A 24,973-nucleotide genomic window follows, 5' to 3' on the forward strand; every position below is an offset into this window, starting at 1 on the left:
GGACACACAAGGAATTTGTCTTGGTGCATATGCTCTCAGTGTTACATAAAGGAAAAGATACGTTCATCAAGGTACAACATTTACAACACAATTGATGGTCAATATATCAATATAAATCATAAGGATTGCCAGTAATGTTATAGTCATACAGTCATAAGTGGAAAGAGATTGGTGATGGGAACTATGAAACGATTAATAGTAGTGCAGATTCAGTAAATAGTCTGACAGTGTTGAGGGAATTATTTGTTTAGCAGAGTGATGGCCTTCGGGAAAAAACTGTTCTTGTGTCTAGTTGTTCTGGTGTGCAGTGCTCTATAGCGTCGTTTTGAGGGTAGGAGTTGAAACAGTTTATGTCCAGGATGCGAGGGATCTGCAAATATTTTCATGGCCCTCTTCTTGATTCGTGCAGTATACAGGTCCTCAATGGAAGGCAAGTTGGTAGCAATTATTTTTTCTGCAGTTCTAATTATCCTCTGAAGTCTGTGTTTTTCTTGTTGGGTTGCAGAACCGAACCAGACAGTTATAGAGGTGCAAATGACAGACTCAATAATTCCTCTGTAGAATTGGATCAGCAGCTCCTTGGGCAGTTTGAGCTTACTGAGTTGGCGCAGAAAGAACATTCTTTGTTGTCCTTTTTAATGATGTTTTGATGTTAGCTGTCCATTTGAGATCTTGCGATATGATAGAACCCAGAAATTTGAAGGTTTCTACTGTTGATACTGTGTTGTCAAGTATTGTGAGAGGTGGAAGTATGGAAGGGTTTTTCCTAAAGTCTACCACCATTTCTACGGTTTTGAGTGTGTTCAGTTCCAGATTGTTTTGGTTGCACCACAAGGCTAGTCGTTCGACCTCTCGTCTATATGCGGATTCGTCATTGTCTCGAATGAGACCAATCACTGTTGTGTCATCTGCGAACTTCAGTAGCTTAACAAATGGATCATTGGAGATGCAGTCATTGGTATACAGAGAGAAGAGAAGTGGGAGAGCACACAGCCTTGGGGCCCCTGTGCTAATTGTACAGGTATTTGATGTGATCTTGCTTAGCTTCACCTGCTGCTTCCTGTTTGTTAGGAAGCTTGTGATCCACTTACAAGTCTGTTCCGGTACCTGTAGCTGGTTTAGCTTAGTTAGAAGAATGTCTGGAATGATGGTATTGAATGCTGAACTAAAGTCTACAAAAGGACCCTTGCATAGGTCTTTGGAGACTCAAGATGAGGTAGGATGTAGTGCAGAGCCATATTAACAGCATCATCTGTTGATCTATTTGCTCGGTATGCAAATTGCAAGGGGTCTAACAGCGGATCCGTGATGGTTTTCAGGTAGGAAAGCACTAGCCTTTCAAAGGTTTTCATGACTACAGATGTTAGAGCAACTGGTCTGTAGTCATTCAGTTCCTTGATGGTGGGCTTCTTCGGCACTGGGATGATGGTAGAGCGTTTGAAGCAAGAAGGAACATAACACATCTCTAGTGATTTATTGAAAATATGGGTGAAGATGGGGCCAATTGGTGAGCACAGACTTTTAAGCAAGAAGGAGTTATCTTGTCTGGGCCTGGAGCTTTTCCTGGCTTTTGTCTGTGAAATAGGTCCTGCACTTCCTTTTCTGTGATCACTAGGGGTTGTGAACCCAATGAAATGGGGTCAGTTGTAGGAGGCTTGGCTGTTGTTGGTGTGTCTGAGATGGGGCGTGTGGAGATAGGTGGCTGTAGTTTCCTTTCAAACCTGCAGTAAAACTCATTCAGGTCATCTGCCAGTTGTTGATTACCTTCAGCCTGGGAAGGAGGTTTGCCATAGCCGGTGATATTTTTAAGAGTTTTCCACATGTTTGCTGGTTCATTTGCTGAAAATTGATTCTTTAGCTTTTCAGAGTAGCTTCTTTTTGCTGCTCTTATCTCCCTTGTTAGTGCATTTCTGGCCTGATTGTACAGCATTTTATCACCTTTTCTGTAGGCTTCCTCTTTGGAATGTCGTAGCTGCTTAAGTTTAGGTGTAAACCAAGGTTTGTTATTACTGTGTATTCGCAAGTTCCTTGTAGGTACACATAGGTCTTCACAGAAGCTGACATATGATGTTACAGTATCTGTGAGTTCATCCAGGTCTGCAGAGGTATCTTTAAAATATTCCAATCAGTGCAGTCAAAACATGCCTGTAGCTTTAATTCTGATTCCTCCGTCCAGGTTTTCACTGATTTAATTATTGGTTTTATGGCTTTAAGTCTTTGCCTGTAAGCAGGTACAAGGTGAATCATGCAATGATCAGAGTGTCCTACAGCTGCACGTGGTAAAGACCGATAGGCATCTTTTAGTGTTGTGTAGCAGTGGTCTAGAGTATTCTTGCCTCTGGTGGGACAATTGACATGCTGAAAGTATTTTGGTAGTTCTTTCCTTAAGTTTGCCTTGTTTAGATCTCCCAAAACAATGGCCAGTGAATCAGGGTGTTTGGCTTCAGCCTCCATGATTTGGTCAGCTAGAGTTCGTAATGCCTCGTTTACACAGGCTTGTGGTGGGACATAAACAGCAATTAGAAGAAATGAGGAAAATTCACGAGGCGAATAGTAAGGTTTGCAGTTGATAATTAGAGTCTCTAAATTGTTGTCACAGAATTTGTAAATTATGTTAAAATCTTGACACCAGGTTGAATTAATATATAGGCATAAGCCTCCTCCTTTCTTTTACCAGATGTTTCTGGAATCCTGTCTGATCGTTCAATTTGAAATCCTGGAATGTTCAGGCTGCTATTTTCAATTGATTCATTTAACCAGGTTTCAGAGAAGCATAGGACTGCTGAATTGCGAAAATCAGAATAGTATTTGTTTAAGAGGAGTATTTCATCCATCTTATTTGCAAGTGAGCGTATATTTGTTAGGAAAATTGAAGGCAGAGGAGTTTTAGTGCGAGTTCTTAGCTTGATTAAGATCCCAGATCTTTTACCTCGTTTCCTTCGTTTCCGTCGTTTGGTTTTTTTAGTAATCCATGGCTCCGTGGGAATTGCCTCCTCCTGTGTTAGAATCTCCTCCGTGTTTGTAAAGACAGGCGGGGGTGAGATTAAAGAAAGCTGCTCCTTAAAGAAATGTTCCTTAATTTTTAGCAGATGGTCTCGTGAGTAGGAAATCCGTAGTGAGTCACAGAGAACAATTAGAAATAAAGAAACAATTAGAGAGCATTTCACCGAGGCAGCCTTCGTCGGCGCCATCTTAGGTGATATGATTTTTCTTTTTTTTGTTATGTGATATAGGCAACTCCATTCCAAATTAAAACTAAATCTATCTGAAACATACAGATTATCAAGGTAAATCTCTCAAGATAAAAGTGTTCTTGCATAAGAATCCACATATCATGAGATTATAGCCATATATTTGTGGAACATATAGGTGTATGGATATCATATTTTTTGTGTTAACAAACTCTTGAATTACTATCTCAAAGCAATGCACAAGCAATTAAAATATCAAACAAATCATTTTACCATTTGAAAAATTAAAAAGTTAAAACATCACAATTGGCTCACACTCCAGATACATAAGCACAGAGAACACACGACATTTAAAAGATGCCACCATTGGCACCTGTTGTGCAATTTTCTGGATGAGAAAGCATTTCAGATTTCCCAGTAAGTTGACATATAATTACTTACAAGATGAGAAAGTTGTGGGTGTGATATACAAACTGAATATGTGTTTTAGATGAATGCACAGTATGTTCCCTTCTTTCATGCTTTCCATAAAAAGTAACAGATAGATAGATTGATTTCATCTTAGGAGCAGGAATGATCTGAAAGCATATTTTATTTAAAGGTGCTCAAACTGCACCTTTATTTAAGGCCATTTTTCTTAGCATATCTTGAGGTGATGTTAGGCAGGTGTTTTACTCTATCCTGCTGTGTCTGGATAAATAAATGAATCTGGGTTGTATTTATGTGTTTTTAAAATGTAAGAGGATAATTAGTATCAAGCTGGATGGATTCAGTTACAGTGGCAATAAAGGCACCATTGGAAGTCCTGAAAGACCAGTTAGAGGCAGATTGCCATTGATAAAAATCTGTGTGGTCACTAAATTTCAGCAATGACTTCATGGCATATAATCAATCATAATCAACAACCAAAAGTGCCTTTATCAGAGCCTACCATAAAGTAATTTTTCCTTTGGTATAGGACAGTGATAGCTTTTCTGGATTGAGTGGCCAAAGCGCGGATGCGCATGTGCGCACCCAAACCCCCAAAATGCAACGCACATGCAGCTCCTGCGCATGCGCCCCACCTCTTCGAATGTGCCACATCGCATGCCCCCCACCCCACTGCATGTGCCTCCCCACATGCGCACGTGGCCCCCCTCACGCACCCCTGCAGAGACTCAAAAACCAGTTAGCCAGCAGGAGGCGCGCGTGCATGGGTGGCGGAGCTGAACTGGGGTGACGGCTCACGTGTCCATAGTGGGCTCTGCATGCCACCTCTGGCACGCATGTCATAGGTTCACCATCATGGGTATAAGATGATGAAAACAAAGCTTAATGATATAGTATAGCCCTCGTCTTATGACCATTCATTTAGTGACCATTCAGAATTATGATGGTTCTGAATGAAGGGTGGTTATGACTGGCCTTTGGAGTTCTGGCCGCTCCAGCACCCCTGCAGTCACAGAATCACAATCTGTGACTTGGCAACTGGCTCGTACTTGCCACCAATTGCAGCACTAATCATGTGATTGCTGTTCGTAACCTTCCCTGCTGCCTTCCCCAAAAAGTCAATAAGGTAGCTGGCTTGGAAGCTCACAAGTCAGTGGAATAAGTCTTCCCTACCCATAAATCCTCCCTCAGCTTCTCTGAGCTCCTGCCATGCTGGTCATTCATGCACCCCCATGCAGCCACACCAAGCCTTCCCGTACATCTCTCCACACTCATACTCTCACACACACTCCTTATTCCCACTGTGCCTTCCTTGCTCCTGTCAAGGCTTGCTGCACTCCCCTTGCACCCCTGCAAATCCTCCCAATCCTTGTCATGCCTCCCCTGCACCCCAGTACACTCTCATGTGCCCTCCTCAAGCCTCATACCTCCATTACACCCTTGCTGTCCCTTGTCACATCTCTCTCGCATCTCATCTCTCTCTCATCTCTCTCCCTGAGCCTCTCTTGCATTCTTGTGCATTCTCTCACACCTTCCCCAAACTTTGTTGTGCTTCTCACACACCCTCACATATCCCCATGCATCTCCCACCCTTGCCATATCTCCCTCCCACTCTCATACACTCCCCAACCTGGCAGTAGCCAGGCATCTATCTGCCAACCTGTTTGCCCAGTACCAGAGACTTTTTGCCAGCTTCCCCACTGACTCGATTGCGGGAAGCTGGTGGGAAGTCGCTTTGTCTTATGGCTGTATGGTTTGGTTAACAGCAGCAAACAGGACTATAGGGACTGCCATTGCTGCATTCACACCTTACAAATACTACATAAATTCCAGTCCCAATTATCATCATAAGTCAAGGACTACCTGTAGTTGGTGAGAATTATAGAATTAAGAAACTTAATTCTAAAATTAAGATTTAACTAGAGATTACATCTCTAATTCCAGATGTTCTAAAAGTGAAAAAGAATTTACCGTGGCTTTTGGAGCCAACTATAGTGATTAGGATTTTATGAAATCTAAACTTTCATGCCTGGATGTTCATATATAAAAAAGGACTACAGAAGAATGTCTTCAGATATAACATGTAAATACTAAGCAGTTATTTACAATAGCTTTTATGCCTTCTAGCCCAGTGATTTTTAAATAATGATGCAGGGAATGGATCTACTTCTAGCAATGCCCACCTAGCAACAGCTTGCCTTCTGCATGTTCAGTATAGTTACAGAATGTAGACTTGCTTTGTAATTTTGGAAACAGATATTTGTGTGTATAAGTGTGCTAGATTATACTACTTATGAAGGAAACACTTCCATTCCAGAATAGTTTGAACCTGAAGAAATGGGCAAGTAAAATATACAGCAATACAGCCACGAGTGTAAAAAGCGTTAAAAAGCACACTCCTTTTATTCTATTGCTTACTTTCTGCTTTTCAGAAGTCTATTACCTACAGATCAATGCATTTGCTGTTTTGTTTTCAACTTTTTCCAGCTTTTACTATGACCCAAGAACATTTAAACAAATCCCCCTTTTTCTTGTTCCACATCAAATCAATTTTAGCTATAACATAATATTTGCTACTCTGTACAAAAAACTCTACTGCAACTGTTACATGAATTGTGGATGGGGGAACATTTCAGATAAAGTAGAAGCTTTGTAAACATGCAGATTGACTTTGGCGACTGTCTGGAGAAACCCCTGCAGTTTTCTTGGAAAGATTTTCAAAAATGATCTGGCCTTGCCTTTTTCCTAGTGCTGAGAAAAAATGACTCAGCTAAGATCACCCAACTGGCCTCCTGTCTAAATAGCAACAGTACTTAGACTTACATACCGCTTCACAGTGCTTTACAGCCCTCATAAAATGGGATTCGAACTCAAAGTCTCTCAGCTACTAGCCTGATGCCTTAACCATTAAGCCAAACTGGCTCCCTCTGATTTTCTATCTTACTATTTTCTTCATCCAGCAGTTTTTTTTACAATTACATTAATACTTGTCTTCCAGAAATCAGGTCCTTAAGGTTTCCATTCAGACCAGTGTTATGAGCAAAAGACAAGTCACATTTGTGAATGATAGCAAAACTGGATTATTAGGTGATTTCCATAGGTTTTGGATATTAAGTGCCAATGACAGGGCATCAAGTTGCACAATCTCAAGTTTAAACCTTCAGATTTAACATCATGCGCACAAAGCAAGACCTGTTCAAACAAACAATCTGGTAATGAATAAATAATGGTACCTGATAACATATTGTGAGCAAGAGTGGCCACATTAACATCCTGGAGATGTTTAAGGGTTTCAGTGTGGAAAAGACGGAGAGTTGATCCCGATGTGAAGGCAATCCAGATCCCCACTCCTGCAACAGCCATATGAGAGATCACCATCCCTTCCTCTTGATGAGCTTCAAAATGGCACTGCATAATAAGACAGAGGCCATTAAAAAGCATTCAGTAGGAACAGTAATAACAATAACCCATATTTATTTGTTTTCACACAAATAACTGTGGACCTGTTCTGAAGGGCACCATGAGCTAAACATTATCTTGCCTTCTACCAAGGCTGAATTGAAAAAGAGAGATGGCCACAAGTGCTTATCATGCAGTACTTAATACAAAAGAAAAATGATCAGAGACATTCAGATATTCCTCAGAGCCAGTACCTCTATATTACAACATAGTAATATATAATAGTAGTCCCCTGTTGAAGAAAGGAAGTGAATATTACACAGCAACATTACTGTGTTCTTCATGACTGCGATATGACAGGTTAGAGAACATTAAGACATTTCAAAGCATTTCTTGGGGCCTTCAAAAGATAATGTTTATTCTAAGCTAAAAAAAAAGGATTAAAGCACTAGATCAGGGGTGTCCAAACTTGGTCCCTTTAAGACTTGTGGACTTCAACTCCCAGAGTTCCTCAGCCAGCTTTGCTGGCTGAGGGACTCTGGGAGTTGAAGTCTACAAGTCTTAAAGGGACCAAGTTTGGACACCCCTGCACTAGATTAAAAAACTGAGTCAAAGGCTTTAGTATTTTTGTTTTGTTTTGTGAAAAATACAGAATCGTCTGTCTGCCTTATAAACCAATTTATGAAGGCAATGATTTTTCACCTACCAATACAATCAGCATCAGCAGGCAGCAAACTTACCCCTTTGGGAAAGGTTCCTGAATCTACCACTTAGGTAAGTAATGAAAATTTTAAAGATAATTTAAATATCCTTGGGGTTAATTTAAATTATATGGGGACAAGTACCTGCTCATAAAAAGCTCTATGACAACCAACATGTTGATTTCAGCTTGAGTGACACACACACACACACACAATCCTCGACTTACAACAGTTCATTTAATGACAGTTCAAAGTTACAATGGCACTGAAAAAAGTGAGTTATGACCATTTTTCACACTTATGACCACTGCAACATTCCCATGGTCACATGATCAAAATTGAGAGGCTTGGCAATTGGCTCATATTTATGATGGCTGCAGTGTCCCAGAGTCATGTGATCAGCTTTTGCGACCTTCTGACAAGCAAAGTCAATAAGGAATACAGAGTCACTTAACAACCGGGTTACTACTAATGCAATGATTCACTTAACAACGGTGGCAAGAAAAGTATTAAAATGGGGCAAACTCACTTAACAAATGTTTCATTTAGCAACATACATTTTGGGCTCAATTGTGGTCATAACTTGACTTTTAGGAAATTGACCCTTAGGTCATAATGTTTACCCTAGAGATCAGCTCTGTTCATCGACCAACCTCATTTTGGTCTTCCATCCATTCAGCCACTTTCCTTTTCCTTTGCTCATAAGCATGGCCTTTTAAAATCAGCCCTTTCGTCAGTTTGGAATGGCCTGTCAGTTATTAGTTGCATAACTAGTGCCCTATCTTGTTCCCTGCCTTCTTATTGCAATTGTGACATTATTTTCACAACAAATAATATATGTGGAAGTGCTGAAATTCTAACAAGGAAAGCTAACTGAAGTGTCAGCAAGTAGTCAAAAAGTGGTTGCAAGCCAAACATGACAGGAAATAGGAGCCTCTTTACAATAAAAAATGTGGAAAGAAAAACAAAGAGTTCCTATCTGCGTAAATAGCAATAGCAATAGAACTTAGACTTATATACCGCTTCGTAGTGCTTTACAGCCCTCTCTAAGCGGTTTACAGAGTCAGCATATTGCCCCAACAATCTGGGTATTCATAACACCAATAACAATAATGGTTAGTTTAAAATGCTTGCAACTTACATGTCTGCTTTAAACATCAAGGAACTTATAACTTTAAATTTAAGACAACTATCTTAAACTCTGCATCATGAAGCAAAAACATTCTCATATTAACATTATTTTACATATTATGGTCCATGTATTCACTTGTGCACTGAAAAACTTCAAGTTGAGCAAGGGCAGATGTGTCCATACAAATATTCCCTAATCAGTTCATTAAAATGCCCCTGTAAATGCATGGCTGATGATCTGTACAAGGCATAAATCTTTCCCAATTATAGTAATTGTGAAGGCAGAAATTAAATAGATCTAAGGTTATCTTACAAACGGAGATACAGTAAAGTCATCTGAACTTGCCTACAGATTCATACAATACACAAAGAATATATCTATTAGGAAAAATGTTTTCAAGCAAACAGAAATAAAAATACAGCACAGCAATACCATTCTATCATCAGAGTCTCTTTATGTGCCCAAGGGTATGCTTTTTGCAAATCAGCATAGCAAAAGTACAGATGGAAAAAATGTTCATATTTCTCCATTATCTTGCCACTATTAGGTCTCTTTCTAAGAGTCCAATTCAAAAGCTGGACTAATTTTTTCTCTATCTCTAGGGAACAACCAACAGTATAATATTCTTCTTAACCAGAGGCTCTGAAATTATCTTTATGATCAGCTCTACAATGTTTACTGTAGGGTTGATTTTACAATCGTATGTCATCCACATAAATGCACTTGTATTTTTATGAAGGAGACTAATGCAGTATGATGGCATTACTTTTTCCATAAGTGTGATTTTTAGCCAAACACTTTAAATTTTTGAGATTTCTCAAATGGAAGAGCTTGTTGAAAAGATCATGAATCAATTACTCCAATTTTTCCTCATTGCTGCAATCCCTAGTGACACTTTTCATGCTCCGCTGAAAGATGGATAAATTATTTACCCAAGTAGTAAAATCAACATGTTATGTGCATCACTCTTCGGCTAAAAGATTCTTTAGCCTGGCTCTTAGTCATTCCTGAACACATACATACACATTGGAATGAATGACCTCAGGCAACAGCACATACATCCACGCAATGGTCTAAAGGAATCTGTGACCTCTCCTGACCTAGAGCATGGGGATCTACTATAATCTAACATAGCTCTTTCTAACACAGCTCTCTCATACTGTACCTACACTTATGTCCTGCAAGAATTAGCTCATTAATTGAACTGAAACTGGCAGAAATTACATCACAACACTGAAGAAGCCTAGAACGTATTTTTTTTAAAATGAGGAGCATTCTACGCAACAATAAATGAATCTCTTTCTCACAAATCAGTATATGACAGTGAAGCCTTTTCATTCATCCTCCAATTCATCGTTTTTGTACCATGCAACCGTTCTCATTCTTTATCAGACACAGAACATCTAGGACCACCCTGTTTCTCATGCAAGGGAAACATAATCATTTTCATTGCTGATGGTTGGGTGAGGACTTCTTTCTCCTCTTGCACACACCCTCCATGCACATAAACAGTCAAAGTCCTCCTGTCTTTTACACAGACCATGATAAGCCATTATAGTTGTTGCTATGCTCCCAAGACATTTCTCTTTAAAACAAAGTAGCCCTAGCATTAAGCTAGCTTGGTCCATAATTCCATGCTAAAGTCATCCCCTTCCTTCAGACCAAAGAGCCTGGTATTTCTCTTTTCCTCAAGCACTATGGCAACCTTAAGAGTGCCAGCACACATTTTCATGGCTACAGCCAACTCTTTCATCCCAGTGGCGCCTGAAAGAACAAACCACTTTTTTTTTTGATACAACAAGACATTGCATAGTTTGCATCTTTCACTTCCCCCCTATTTATACGCAGCACAAAATCCTTTGTGATTCTCAGCCTGAAGAGCTCTGCCAAGGACTACAGAATGCTTTCTCAAGCATAGCACATTCTGTATAATGGGCCTCATTGTTCACAGAACGTGAAGGGATTTTACTATGTTTGAGAAATGGCCGTGTTTATATATGCTTATTAAGGAAAAATGGGGATATTTTCATTTATCTGGCATATTTCAGGCTTTGTTTTTGGGAAACTTAAATTACAAATTATAATCATTCATTGTTATAATTATATGTAATTATTGAAGGGGGAATGTATAATTATTGTTAAGAGGGAAAGCTAGCAAGCCCATATAAAGGCTACAACATGAATGATAGGCAGGAAAGCACAGATAGTGAAACAGGTGCCTTGAATCCAGGACTGTTATAAACTCTCATTTTGAACAATGTACTCTGGAAAGAAACATTATAATGAATTGTAAAGATAACAACAACAAAAACAACAACAACAATAATAAACTGGCAGTTTAAACCTTAAATAGCATTTAGGAACCCTGTGCATTGACAACATTTCCATTTGCCAGTAACAAAAGACCACAGTGCTTAATCTGCACATAACCATATTTTTCGGAGTATAAGACGCACCTTTCCCCCACCAAAGGGTGAAAATCTGGGTGCGTCTTATACTCCGAATGTAGCCCCGCCCAGCTTTTCAAAAGGAGGTTTCAGAGGGTGAAAAAAGTATCAGAAAAAAAGCTTCAGAAAAAAAACCCAAACGGAGCTTCAGTGGCTTTTTATCTGAAGCTCTTTTTCAGAGACTTTCAGAGGCAGAAAAAAGTTTTTTCTGAAACAGAGTTTCAGAGGCAGAAAAAAAAAGCAAAAAAAAAGCAAGGCACAGAGCTCACAATCAAGGAACCTGTTGCTAAAATTCATCTCTGGGAACAGCTGATTTGGGGTATTCCGGGAGGCCAATCCACCTGCCAATCAGCTTTTTTCTTATTTTCCTCCCCAAAAACTAAGGTGCATCTTATACTCCGCTGCGTCTTATACTTCAAAAAATACGGTATATTTCGCTGATACATTACAACATACATTACAACATTACAACATTTTTGAGAAGAACTCAATTCAAATGAAAGCCAACTAGCAGTTACGATTTCACATTATGTATAGTAATGTGTATACATAATGTGTATACATAGTATACATTTTTAATCTAAACATTTATTGCCAAATCAAGGTAGCAAATATACCTAACACTCCTGCCTATTTTCCCTACAATATTCCTGTAGGGTGGGTTTACAGAAAGAGGCAAGTCCAAAGTCGCCCACCCAGCTTCCTTGCCCAAAGGAAAACTAGAATTCACAGACTCCTAGTTTGTAGGCCAGGACATTCACTGCTACACCAACTCTTATACCCTGCTTGCTTGCATAGACCCCTTTAGGAATAAGCATTGCAAACCTGATGCTAATGCATTACCAAGCCTTTTGGATTTACCCTGGGAGTTCTTATACTAGTTACAGAGAAGGGAATTTCTTCTGCAAAATAAATAGTGACAAGATACCGCACAGGACACAGTCTTGACCCTTTCCTCTCTTGCCAACATATATATTCCCTTGGCATTCTCATAAGTGCTGCTTCAGCTCCAGTGGAATAGAGACATGTCTGTGCTAGCTCTGTTTGAGGCAAAGGCTTCAGAAAATTTCCCTTCCAGCCAATGATGGTGTTTATAAAAGCTGTGATATATTTCGATCATTCCTAAAATGTAACATTATTTCTAGCTAAACAAGTACCCAATAACCACTGAAATGAGGAGTATCACGGTGGCTAGCATGAAGCTTAGAACAAAAATATTTTCAAGTGGAGCTGACCTCAGCTTGAATCTGGGATTCCAGGAAGAATCCAAGCATCAAAAACATAAACAGCAAGGAACGAACAGTGGGTAGGAAGCAACAGCAATGCAATGCAGTGTGCCAAATAATTTGTTCTTATCCCTTGAAAATATTGAATATGTGAAAAAGCCTCAACAGTGCCTAAAGGCTTCGTTTTGTGCTTGTTAGCAAAGGTATCACCACATTTAAGGAGCAACATGGCTGCAGTTATGTTACAAAGGTGGCGGGGGTAGACAATAATAAGGGGGAGGGTGGTGTCAGCAGGGATCTAGAGGCAGGCCACCTTGGTGGCTGCCCCACCAGTATGGAACAGTTTGGTGTCAGAGATCAGGATGGACCTCATATTTTCTTTGTCTTTTTTTTTTTTTTGAACATGGCGGACAGTTTCATTTTGCTGGTCCTCTGAGGTATAAGCAGGTATTTGTTGGGCTGCCTTTTTCCTGATTTTTTTCATTTTATATTCTGTCTGTTTTACCTTTACTATTCTGTCTGTTTTACCTTTACTAGAATGGAAGGGTTTTATGGGACTATTTTGATTACAAATCACCAGAGTCTGGTGATTGAAGGTAGTCTATGACTGTTGCAATAAATAAATGGGTTCCCAGAGGGCTATATCATAGAATTGAGAAAAATGTCACTTTGAACAGGATTTAAGAAGCTGATTCTTTCTTTGCTCCACTTTAAGGCTGCATAAATAATGAAACTTGATCAAATCAAAAGCCTAGCTACATGGACCCCATTCATCTATCTCAAATTCCTGATTCTCCTGCTTGCTGGCTAACAGCATCACAGAAGGAAGTCATACCAAAATTGCTAATATCTCTCTCTCTCTCTCTCTCTCTCTCTCTCTCTCTCTCTCTCTCTCTCTCTCTCTCTCTCTCTCTCTCTCTCCCTCCCTCCCTCCCTCCCTCCCTCCCTCTCCCTCTCTCTCTGGGTGGGGAGCAGGAGAAAGCATATCTTTGGATGAGTATTGTTTTCCTCAGTGATTTCCTCAGGTTTTCATCAGAGGTTTTTTCAGAGAAAAGAGAACTAGTCTTCTGGATAATTAACATTTCCTGCAATTAGTGCTTTTATCTAAGGTATGGGATCCCTAGGGATTCAAACTGATCATGCAATAAGGAACAATGAGCAGCTCACAAGAAAAATATCAGCTGAGGACACATTCGTCAGTCTGTGTTAGCTTGTGCCTTACCCCATTCTCACCCAAGAAGGCTGAAGTGGTCATACACTTGCACTCCTATCTTATATATTTTATTTATTTACATACAAATGAAGTCACTGCAGTCATTGAAGGTTATAAGCCATCATGACCCCTCATGTGAGTTGGTAGACAGATATTTTTTCACTTCCCAGTCCGGAGATTAGAGAGAGTAACTAGCTCAAACCCAAACAAATTTCATATCTAGGGGAGGACTGCAACCTGGATCTTCTTCCTCCTATTCCAGTTCAGAAACCACTATGCCACAGTTACTCTCACCCATGCTTACATGGATATCCATACATGCCTCTAAAAAAACACCTATGTCTAAGATTGTTCAGCTTATGCTCTTCTGTGTTCTTTGTATAACCAAATGGAGAGAAAATTTAACTCTACTATGAGTAACAAACCTGACCATAACGGAATCTGCTCTTACTAGAATAAAGTTTTTGGAGACCTAGTTTGGTCTAGTGGTTAAGGCACCAGGCTGAAACTGGGAGACTGTTAAGTTCTAGCCCCACTTTGTTGTAATACATTAAATTTAAATATAAGAGGAAAGATAAATAAGGACTAAGAAAACAATGATAAATGTTGAATATGATAACACAAATTTTTTTGCACCCAGATGTTACACTGATTGATTAACGATGAATTGTTTGTTTAAAAATAAAAAAAAAATTTTTTTCTTAAAAAAAAAAAAGTTCTAGTCCCACCTTAGCCATGAAAGCCAGCTGAGTGACTTTGGACCAGTCATTCTCTCTCAGCCCAACTCGTCTCACAGGGTGACTGTTTTGGGGAAAACATGAGAAGGAAGGTATGCTGGATGTGTTCTCCACCTTGAGTTATTTGTAATAATAATAAAGGTGGGATACAAATAAATAAATAATAAAAGCACCCCTGTACCATACTTTTCCTTCCATGTTAGCTCCCACTACCACATAGCCATGGAAGAGACCAATTCTGTTTTGACGTACTCCAGGATTATGATTGTCCAAGACTGTAGAATTGATAATGAGGAAAGAAAGGATACCAGTAAATATATTTTTTTTAAAAAAACAAATATGGTGATGTTTGCATGTTATTTCATTTTCTACCGCATCTAGTTTCAGGCAAGGGGATACCAGTGGGACTCCTAAAGGCAGGGATGGAATAGCCAAGTTCATTCTGTAAGAATAAAATGTTCTAATGCATATCACAGATCATTGCTTCTGAATGATTAAATGCTGCAATTAATATTCAGTGAAATTAAAGTCATCCATTACAGACTAATTTTTACATTTTACAAGTCACGTCAAAAACTCACTAAAGAAACCCTTTTTTTATTTAAGATGGAAACTGCAATAATCATATAGGGAGACATCTCCATAAAGCAAAAGTCGTAATGAGTCCGAAGAACATATACAAGGAGGAATTTCTACTGAGTTTCTTTGAAAGAAAAGTCTGTCAGGTCCCTCGTACATCCAATTTTGCCATCCTGTGACAATCTGATACAAAAAAAAAAATACAGCTCCCATCCAAAAAAAAGATGGTCAACAGAGTTGGAAAGACAAGAGACATCAGAGACAAATATTCAACGATAAAAAAAGCTGCTCACTAGAAGCGAAAGCTTGGATTTCAGATTATTCATATACAAATATAACCAGTTCTGCTCCTTTCCACATCTCTAAGCTGATATTCCTGTTTTCTCCAAATTGATATCATAGGAAATTGCAGTTTGAAAGTATGCAAATGCAAATAGGTAAATAGGTACTACATATAAGCATGAGGGAAGGTAACAGCATTTTGTGTTTCGCCGAACGGTCTCTGTTGTGGCACAATATTATGCTGGCCTCACTCCAGGCAACACTGGCTCTTTGGCTTAAGAAACAGAGATGAGCACTGCTTGAATCTTGGAGTTGGTCACAACTAGAGGGGTAAAACCCAAGGAGACACCTTTACCTTAACTTTATTTTCATGTGCAATTTTGATTCAAGAACACACTTGCATCTTATATAGAAAATTACATTAAAAGCCACAAAATGAAGTACTTATGTTTGGAAAGGGAATTATGCTTACCTCTACAGCATGACTTTCTGTATTAATTATAAATATCTGTCCACCAGAAGCAGCCCAGATGGTTTCTTCCATCACAAGAAGACCTCTGACAGGAAGAACTCCCAATTTCACTATTTTCTGTGGTTCTGAGTTCCAGGTCCCATCTTTTGCACACACACACACAAAAAAAAGATATTTTTTTTAAAAAAATCACTTCATTTATATAATAATTACCTTGATATATTTATTAATGATAAACTATTCTTGCCTAAAATTGGTTTTTTCTACCTTTTGTTCTCTTCCAAAACCATTTTTTACCAAAGTCTATAGCCAGAGGGTGGGTATTTAAAAGTATCGTATTGTTTGTTCATTTTGGATGTTTTTTACATTGGTTTACTTGTTTTAAAATGTTTTACTGTTTTTATTGTGATATAGTTTTGAACTGTAAGCTGCCCAGAGTCATTGACTGAGATGGGCGGCTACAGAAATTGAATGAATGAATGAATGAATGAGGCTTTAAACCCTTACAGAGGTATTGGCCACCCTTGCATGTCAAGGGGAAAGCTAGTCAAAGCTATTTTTCAAATATTACAAGAGGAAGTGAAAACAAAATCTAAGAGGAAGTTAAAAACAAAATCTAAGTTGTCACGCATTAGCATTTTAATACTTTGTTTTATAATTGGAAATATTCCACTAATTGCCAATCTTCCTCTTAACATTTGACAGCTCTCCTTACACAAAACTCACAAAACAAAGAGAAAACAGGAGTTCAAAGTAATATAAAGCTAATTCTGGACAGTAACTCAAGATTTGTCATGAACTTCATTTAATTAAATATAATATCCTTCTCTCTGCCCTCCAGCAATGGAGAAGAGTTCTCTTCTGTTTGATTTAACTAGTATTCATCTTAGTGTTCAATAGCTTCCTTATTTTCTCTATTGTGTAGCACCACTGGCATTTCAACAGAGCTGCTAAATTGGCTCTGTGAACAGAGATTGTTAATTGAGTAGTGCGATGGTGCATAAACAATAAGATAAATGATTACATACTGCTTGTTTTTAATCTCAGCAGAGCAAGACTAAAAATACACAGCAATAGTGATAAGGAATTCAGTTTTAACACTTTTGAAATTAATGTTTACTTCAGTGATTATTCAGAATTACAGCTATCATCAACAATTGAAGGGATCCATATATACTAAGAGCAAAACAAAAACTTTTCATATTATTATTGTAGCAATTCTTCCTTAGGAAAAGACAGAACCCTATTCAGTGTTTTAATTCTTCAATTGACAAAGGTAGTTTGGTAAGAATCACCAAGGACAATTGAGCTGTATTTATTTTATTTATTATTAAGCCTCTATGCACCATTTCACGAAGGTGACTCTAGGCAGCTTAAAGTCATATAATTAAAATACAATATAAAACCTTAAAAGAATTTTAAAAAATCCAGACATTTAAAATCCAGTTAAAATTCAATTGTATTTGCCCCTTTCAACATTACAGTTCTCTCTGAAATATTAGGCCCTTTAACCAGATCATTTTACTGAATACTAAATAGTGAACACTACTCAGTTCAAGATGCCAATACTAATCTATAAAGCTCTGAAGAAATTGAGATACATGAACCTGCCCCAAACATACAAATAACTTCTAAAGTAATTATCCCTACCTGGAAAAATGAGATTGATGAACTCTGAAAATGACAGACTTTTTTACAGAAGCGCCCTGAGTCCTCAACTCTTCCAATGGAGATCAAACTAGTCTAATTTATACTCCAGATGACCAATGCTGTATTGTCAAGTTGAAATTCTACTGGTCTTTAAAGTTCTTCTCTGGTTTCATGATGACAAATGCTCTCTTCCTTCCATCTTTATGGTGTAAGATTCTATTAATTTTGTTTTAATTGGTACAAAATACCTGAATTTTGTATATTGCCCAGAATGCCATATCATCAGAACATGGAATTACTACCTCTGAATCAAATAAAAGGACTTTCTGACAGGACATTAAAGACTGATCTGTTTATTTTCTCTTGTGCCATGGGAACAACTGAAATATAACACATGAGCTCTCTGAATGTGAGTGTTAAGCAGCATTAGAAGCTGAGAGAAATATATCAGTATTTCATTTTTTTTCTTCTGCTGATACTTAAACAAAGCTGGCAATGACATGAATTGTTGGCAAACTTGGATGAAAAATATTTTGACCTGCAGAATTAAGTAGTGCAACTTGGATTCTCCAATGTCAACTTGTACCAATTATTATTGGGTCAAATCTTCTGTCCCAACCTTTATTATACATCCAACAAAATAGGTCAGCATTTCATTAAGCTGCCTCTTCAGCATGATTGGAAAAGCAGCTTGACCTGACAAAGATTACAGTTATAAAACTGGGAGAAAAAGTGAGATTTCCTTTGAAATCTAGAGTAAGAAATAATTTTGTAATTCTACTTGTATTTGCTGCAAAGAAAATTGGAAGCTTCTTTTTATTTCATGTTAGTTTTTTCTTTTTCTCCCTCCCTCCCTCCCTCCCTCCCTTCCTTCCTCTCTTTATTATGACTATTTCTTTTATGGTGTTTTAACTTTTGACTGGGAGCAGCCCAAAACTGGTTAGCAGATAGGCGGCTGTACGAATGTTTTAAATAAATAAAATTTGTATGTATGTGCTTTGCTTAGATGTAAAAAGCGCTACAATCACAGTAACCCGAAGCCCATGCAAACTCTGCTGAACAGAGAGTTGCATTAAAGAGAGTGCACTGCTGTGTAATGGATATGCTTTGATCTTTCTTCTTAATATATACCCAGCTACTTGTGATATAAAAAAGTTTTGAATATATGTTGCTGATAACTGACTGCACTATTTGCAAAAATATACTATCCTACTATTAAGAATATTGAGAAGTTCAACATTCACAGTAAAATTAATAGAATTGAAGCAAGTACTTGGGAAATCTATGTCCCATCTAAGATGACAACCTACCAGGCAAATGTTTCAATATCTGTAATCTTGCTGCATAAAGAAACAAGAACTGAACACGTGTTTCGTAGATGCTTTGCAGACATCTGATTACTCAAGTTGGATTCACATTGATGAAGTTAGCTAATTGGGTAATGAAATGCCTGAAAGCAATCAACCACACTCACCAGGATACCAAGGAACCCCACTGATAATTATTTTGATTTAAATATATTAAAAGTTAACAAAGAGGAATAAATAAGGAGCCTCATTTTTAAAAAGTATATACTAGACCATTTTGAGGAAATCAATACATGGAACAGGACAAACTACTGGCTTAAACATTTAAATGTACATTATTTTTCAATTAATGCTACAATAGATACTTTAAAGATAGTGTGTGCATGCATGCACAAGATATAGCCTTAAAGCCATTTTATGTTATATCTTAAAATAGATATATTCATGCCACCTGTTAGAAAGATTTGGAATTAATTCTTTATGAACTAAACATGCAGTATCTACATAGACTTCCCCATCCTGCTGCTATCCAGCGGTGAAAAGACTGCAGTTCCCCTAATTTTCAGGCCAGAGGAGCAAAAGACTTATAAGAAATGGCCAGCCCACCTGAATTCTCTTCAATTAGAAAAGACTGTTAAAACTCCCGTGAAAACTCCCATCAGGAATGTCAATATACATATGTTTGTGGCCCAGGAACCTGTTTCTAATTTAAGTGTTTCTATTCTCAATCTGCATGGAAAAATTGAGACATATTTTGCTTATGAAATTACAAACCAAGCAGATTTTTGAAACATATATGCAATATCTGATGGTCACTGGTGCTGATAGCAATCCAAAGTGAAAATGTGAATACGAATTTAGGAAAAGAAACACAGCAATGAAATCTGGGTCTATAAATACTGCAACTCAGAAACCCTTCTGGATATCCCATAACATTCCTGTACCTTCCAATTTGGTGTAGATTGCAATGTTTCCATTGACTAGGCCAGCAAATAAATGGTGAGTCTTGTATGCTAAGCTCATCACAGTAGACTTCTCAGGAGCAAAGAAGTGTTGGAGACGGATTTTCTTGGAGCCTTGACTACTTTTGTAAACAGAGATGCTATTTAAGAAGAACAGGAAATACTTTAAAAATCATGATATAAAAAGGAAAACCAATTCATTACATTCAAAAGTATATAGAGATTCTCAGTCATCCAGATCATGGTTGTCCCAAAGGTGCCTTTTCAAGAGGCAACTGGACTCACATTGAGGGGCATCTCACCCGGCCCCTCCCCTCCCAGCCACTCCTTGTCATGAATGCTAGGAAAATGGGGTGGGGAATTTTCCTGCCTACCATCATTCCCTCAGTCTGTGCTGAGCTTCAGGAATGGATGACAGGCAGGAAAATACTCCTCCCCATTTTCCTGCCTTTCACGAAAACGGCTACATTCCGAACCTTCAGCATTGCAATCCTGGGATATGCTGAAGGCTCGGAATGCCTCTGCTTCAGCGCAGAATGACTTTCACCCGTCTCTTTCTGGGTGCGATGCTTCTACTGTTGGGCCACTTTCCGAAGCTGGCAATTCTGCAGCCAGCCGCTTTGTTTTTTCCCTCTTTTCCCTCATGGGAGGCTTGCATGGTGACACCAGCAGAAAGTGGAGGCAGAGGCATGGGGGAGGCAGAGGCAATCCCAATGCACCAGCCCCTTTGTCCCACTTTCTGTTGGCTTGCCTGCAGCTGCACCAAACAAGCACCAGCACCAGCACCAGGCATCTGGATTGCCTGCCTCCCCCATGCCGGTGCCGCTGTGCAAGCCTCCCAAAAAGAGGGAAAAAGCAAAGCAGCTGGGCGCGGAGCTGCCAGCTTCAGGGAAGCGGCCCAACAAGCAGAAGCGCTGCGCCCAGAAAGAGAAGGGCAAGAGGGGCCAGTGGGCTGCAGAGGCAAAGGTGAGCTCTGGGGCGGCAGCGGCACTCCGGGAGAGAGGACAGATATCCTGGGGCTGCACACGCAGTGCCGCCACCACTGCCCCTCTCGACCCGACGCAGCAGCTGCGTCTCCCACAAGGGCCGGTTGCCCACCCACTGGGGGACCGGGCCGGAAGTGGCACATCTCCCATCGAGGGCTAGATGTGGCAATGGACCTCGGAAGGCAAGTAGGCATGCGGGACTGCCGGGAATGCTGCGTGGAAGGTAGGCAAGCATAGCAGGGCCACGGGGAAGGGAATAGGCTACTAGCTCCCTTCAACGCAGCCGGGTGGCCCCAACATGCTTGCTTGCCTGCCTTCCACGGGGCCTTCCCGGAGATCCCCGTGGCCAGCTTGTGAAGAAAGGCAAGCGCCTGGACAAGCAGGCGGGCGGGGGTGGGGCCAACCAGGGGTTCACACACGCTTGGACCCTCTGCGCATGCGCAGAGGCTCAAAAAAACAGGTTACTTCCTGGTTAAAACCAGGAAGTAGTGACGTCTGGGCGGGTGGGCAGAGCCTTGTGCTGCCGCCACTACTGATTTGACTGAACTGGTCCAAACCAGTAGCATTTCACCCCTGAACTGGACTTTCCGGTTTTTCTTTGAAGACGTTTCTCTTCTCATCCAAGAAGCTTTTTCAGCTCTGGAGCTTAAGAAGCTGGATCTTGGATGAGAAACAAAACGTCTTCAAAGAAAAACCGGAAAGTTCAGTTGCCTGTTGAAAAAGCACTTGGGGAATTACATTCAAAAAATTCTTCCTCTCAATGGCTTTATGTTCTATGTTTTTGTAACATCTAAGCAGGGCTGTGTGTGTGTACACATATATGTAAACATATACAGTACGTGTGATAGCACTGATATGCTGGGTGGCCAAATACAATGTTGTCATGGTATACCATATTGCTGATAACTGACTCTGCACTATTAGCAAAAATGTTCCATCGCACTATCTGTATCAGGTGAAAAAAAAAAGAAATGAATATTATATGTGACTTTCCTAGACACTTATGATTCTACATACGTCCAGAGTCTCAAAAATAACATTACTGAAGAATTTAGAATCCAAACCTAATAATCCAAACCTAATAAAGCTTAAGTCACCTACAAACTCTATTTGAATACCATTTCAGAATTTACAAGGAGAATTTGCCAGCTACGAAACACAATGCATAAATTCTGAAAGACTGGGAAAAATCAGAGGACTAATACATTTCTTCTAACGAAGGAAAAAGAATGCTTTCCACTTGGAATACAATATTTTCTTTATTATGCAGAATTTTTCATTATCTAGACCTACAAATCATATATCTGAGGCTTTTATTAAATATTACTTCTTTTTTGTTGGCCTACAGAACAACTGGAACCACAGGGCATGGAATTAGTGGAAGAACGAGGATAAAAGACTGAAGTTGTTGACCATCAACATCTAAAACATTTCATTGTTTAAGGCCATATTACTATAAAATGCTTGATATGTTTACCTTAATTTGTGGTTAATTACCAAAAATTACTATTTATTTTATTTCTGAACACATCCCGCTGCTTGCAAAGAATGGGAAATCATCCTCATTTGTTTAAATGCAATGTAACATTTCCTATGGGGATGTGCAGAGCTTTAAATAAATTAGATCTTTCAAAATAACTATGATTAGATTTAGCTGTTTGTTAGAAATAATTGATTTAGTGCAACATTTAGTGCAGCTATCTCTCTCTCTGTCTCATATAGAGCTAAATAATCTACAGAAATGAGACACAAATATGAAAAATACCTTCCTTCTTCCATGCCTAGACAAATAGTAGGCACGCTGAGAGGTTTTGTAGCCATATCTCCAGATTCAGGAAACATATTATTTGATTCTTTGAATTTCTCATCTTCTGGAATATAGACCATACAGAGAATTCTTGACTCCACATTGAAGCATTCAATAAGCTTTGGATTGGAGTTTTGAAATGATACAATGGCGATTTGGCCCATTTGATTAGTACAACTGCCAATCTGTATTAGAGAGAAAAGGTTTACTTTATTTCACAAGCAATATCTCTTTAACCAATAACATTCATGGTAGTTACCAAAAATTAACCTTAATTTAATGATGTAAATTAAGGAGTTTCAGGAAACTTGACATTAAAAAAAACAATTATATACATGTCTATCTTACTGACGGAAAATACGGGAAAAATATTTCACTTGCTAACCACAGAGTTTTGTTCTCTAAAAGAAATATTCTTTTTTTCTTTAACAGCATTATGTAGTACAAATATATACATAAATGTATAAATGTTTAATGTACAAGAAATAGTGACATTTCCAGCTTTTATTTGTTAACCCTACAATATAGACATAATTCTATATTGGATCATATTGCCAATGAGATTCAGTACAAGTGACTTTTTGCAAGCAATGATGATGGTTTTAGGAAATTATTAACTTGCATGATTTCTGTTAAATATATTTCATATTTCTGCTAAGGTTAATAACATCTCAGTCTACTTGTACAAAAGAGCGTACAAGAAGTCACATGCCCACAATTATTTCTGATTTGTCAAATTATTTCCTGAATGCTCCCCAGTCATTCTCAGGAATGACACTCAGGGAATACACTTCGAGAGCAAGTGATGATTTGCAAAAATTCATATAGATGAATATTGGGCACAGAAATCAACTTCCGGCCACAAAAATGCACTGTTGCATCATGTCAAAGAATCCACCCACGCCTGTACTTTCTTGTTAATATAGAATGGATGCTTAAATCTTTCCTAACCTGGCTATGCCTCTCATTCTAACAATTTGTAAGAAAAAAAGTCTCAAGAAAGGCTTATAATGAGAAAACTGTCCTGCTGCTTTCATGCATTAATCATCACTTCTTCTTTACTCTATTTAATTTTCATTTTAAAAAAGCTAAAACCAAATGAGCAGACTTTTTATTTAAGAATACAGAGTCAGCAGTACATTATCCAGCTTGGTGTATCAGTATTTGTATATCTTTTACGATCCTATAACCCCTTTTTATCAGGGTGGAGTCAGGGCAACTGAATAGAGCTGAGCATTTACTGGCTGGATGCCCTTCCTGATGCCTAGGTGGAGTTCACAGTAGATATTTTCTTTTTTGCCCTGATAGAGAAACATCTGTCTCACTGCCTAGGATTAAACTCTCAATCTTCTGAGGGGCAAGGTGAGCATATTCTCATCTAGGCCACCTTACGACATATCTATATATCTATCTCCTATAATATGTATATCTATGATTGTGAAACTGAATTTGCAAAAGTGAATTAATTTCTAGATTATTTTTCCATTCTCTATAAATGCTATTATGTGAACTTTGGAAAAAAATTAAATTCTTACCCACAGAAAACCATACTCAGTAGAAAGAGAATCAGGGTCACTTTCTTCGCAGAAACAAGGTTCAGGATTATAAGCAGCACATTCAACCTTAACAAAAAAATAATTTTTTTTAGTAAAAATCTCATATATTTTGCTATGGCAATAAATAACTGAATACATAAATAATGCTTTTCTGATCCACTGCTAGTAAAACTGAAGCCAATGAATAAAAGATAAATGATTTTGCAACTTCATGTGGCTCTAATACAAATGTATATTATTAACCACTTATTCTAACAGTTTTATGTTCTATGTCAATTTTGGATTTTGACATTAAGTTAGTAAAAAAATGCTTCCAGTCCAAATAACTGATAAAGAGGAAATTAACTTAACTTTAGGTAAAGTAACTTAGCCCATGCATGTTTCAATCTGTTCATTAGCTATTTAGCAAACAAAATTAATATTTACCTTAAATTCCTGTTGTTTGGCCATCATCACCGGCATGTGTTTCATAAGGAGTGGGTGTTTCTCTTTTTTAATCTGATTCCCATCATCATCTATACAGAACCAACCCAGCAGATTTTCATCAGCTGTAATGGCAAAAGGGAAAAAAGAAATGTCTTTGTTTTCAGTGTTATTGGTATGTTTTTATGTTACCAATTAAATATGAATAGATACATATTGTCTAGTAACTATTTCGGTAGAATAACCAAGTAATCAAATGTTTTCTTTTAAAGGTTCACGAAGTTTTTTTATAAAGACATAAAGATTAATAATGGGAAATTCTAGAGAAACTGCAGCCTTATGCTGCTTATTCTAGAAGGCAACATTTATGCATTCAAAAGTTTTAAAAGATAACATTTTAAAAGATAATCAATATTTATAAAATCTCTGTAGAGAAAATTCCCTCATGCAGATATCTATTTAAAAATGATCTTC

General features: G+C 38.4%; 1 protein-coding gene across 4 annotated transcripts in view; it reads right to left on the reverse strand.

The window, feature by feature from the left end:
* The window catches only part of ARHGEF10 (Rho guanine nucleotide exchange factor 10), a 117,980-nt gene that overhangs the window by 15,602 nt on the left and 77,405 nt on the right, over positions 1-24,973 (reverse strand). For all 4 annotated transcript variants that reach the window (XM_058177480.1, XM_058177471.1, XM_058177489.1 and 1 more), the window contains 6 exons: positions 24,503-24,624; positions 24,056-24,142; positions 22,479-22,705; positions 19,710-19,867; positions 15,809-15,951; positions 6,854-7,028 (listed from right to left, as the gene is read on the reverse strand). In XM_058177480.1, coding sequence (XP_058033463.1) covers positions 6,854-7,028; positions 15,809-15,951; positions 19,710-19,867; positions 22,479-22,705; positions 24,056-24,142; positions 24,503-24,624 — 912 coding nt within the window. The remainder of the gene's footprint in view (positions 1-6,853; positions 7,029-15,808; positions 15,952-19,709; positions 19,868-22,478; positions 22,706-24,055; positions 24,143-24,502; positions 24,625-24,973) is intronic.

Source organism: Ahaetulla prasina, chromosome 1 (assembly GCF_028640845.1).
Source record: "Ahaetulla prasina isolate Xishuangbanna chromosome 1, ASM2864084v1, whole genome shotgun sequence".
In the NCBI taxonomy this organism is placed as follows: domain Eukaryota; kingdom Metazoa; phylum Chordata; class Lepidosauria; order Squamata; family Colubridae; genus Ahaetulla; species Ahaetulla prasina.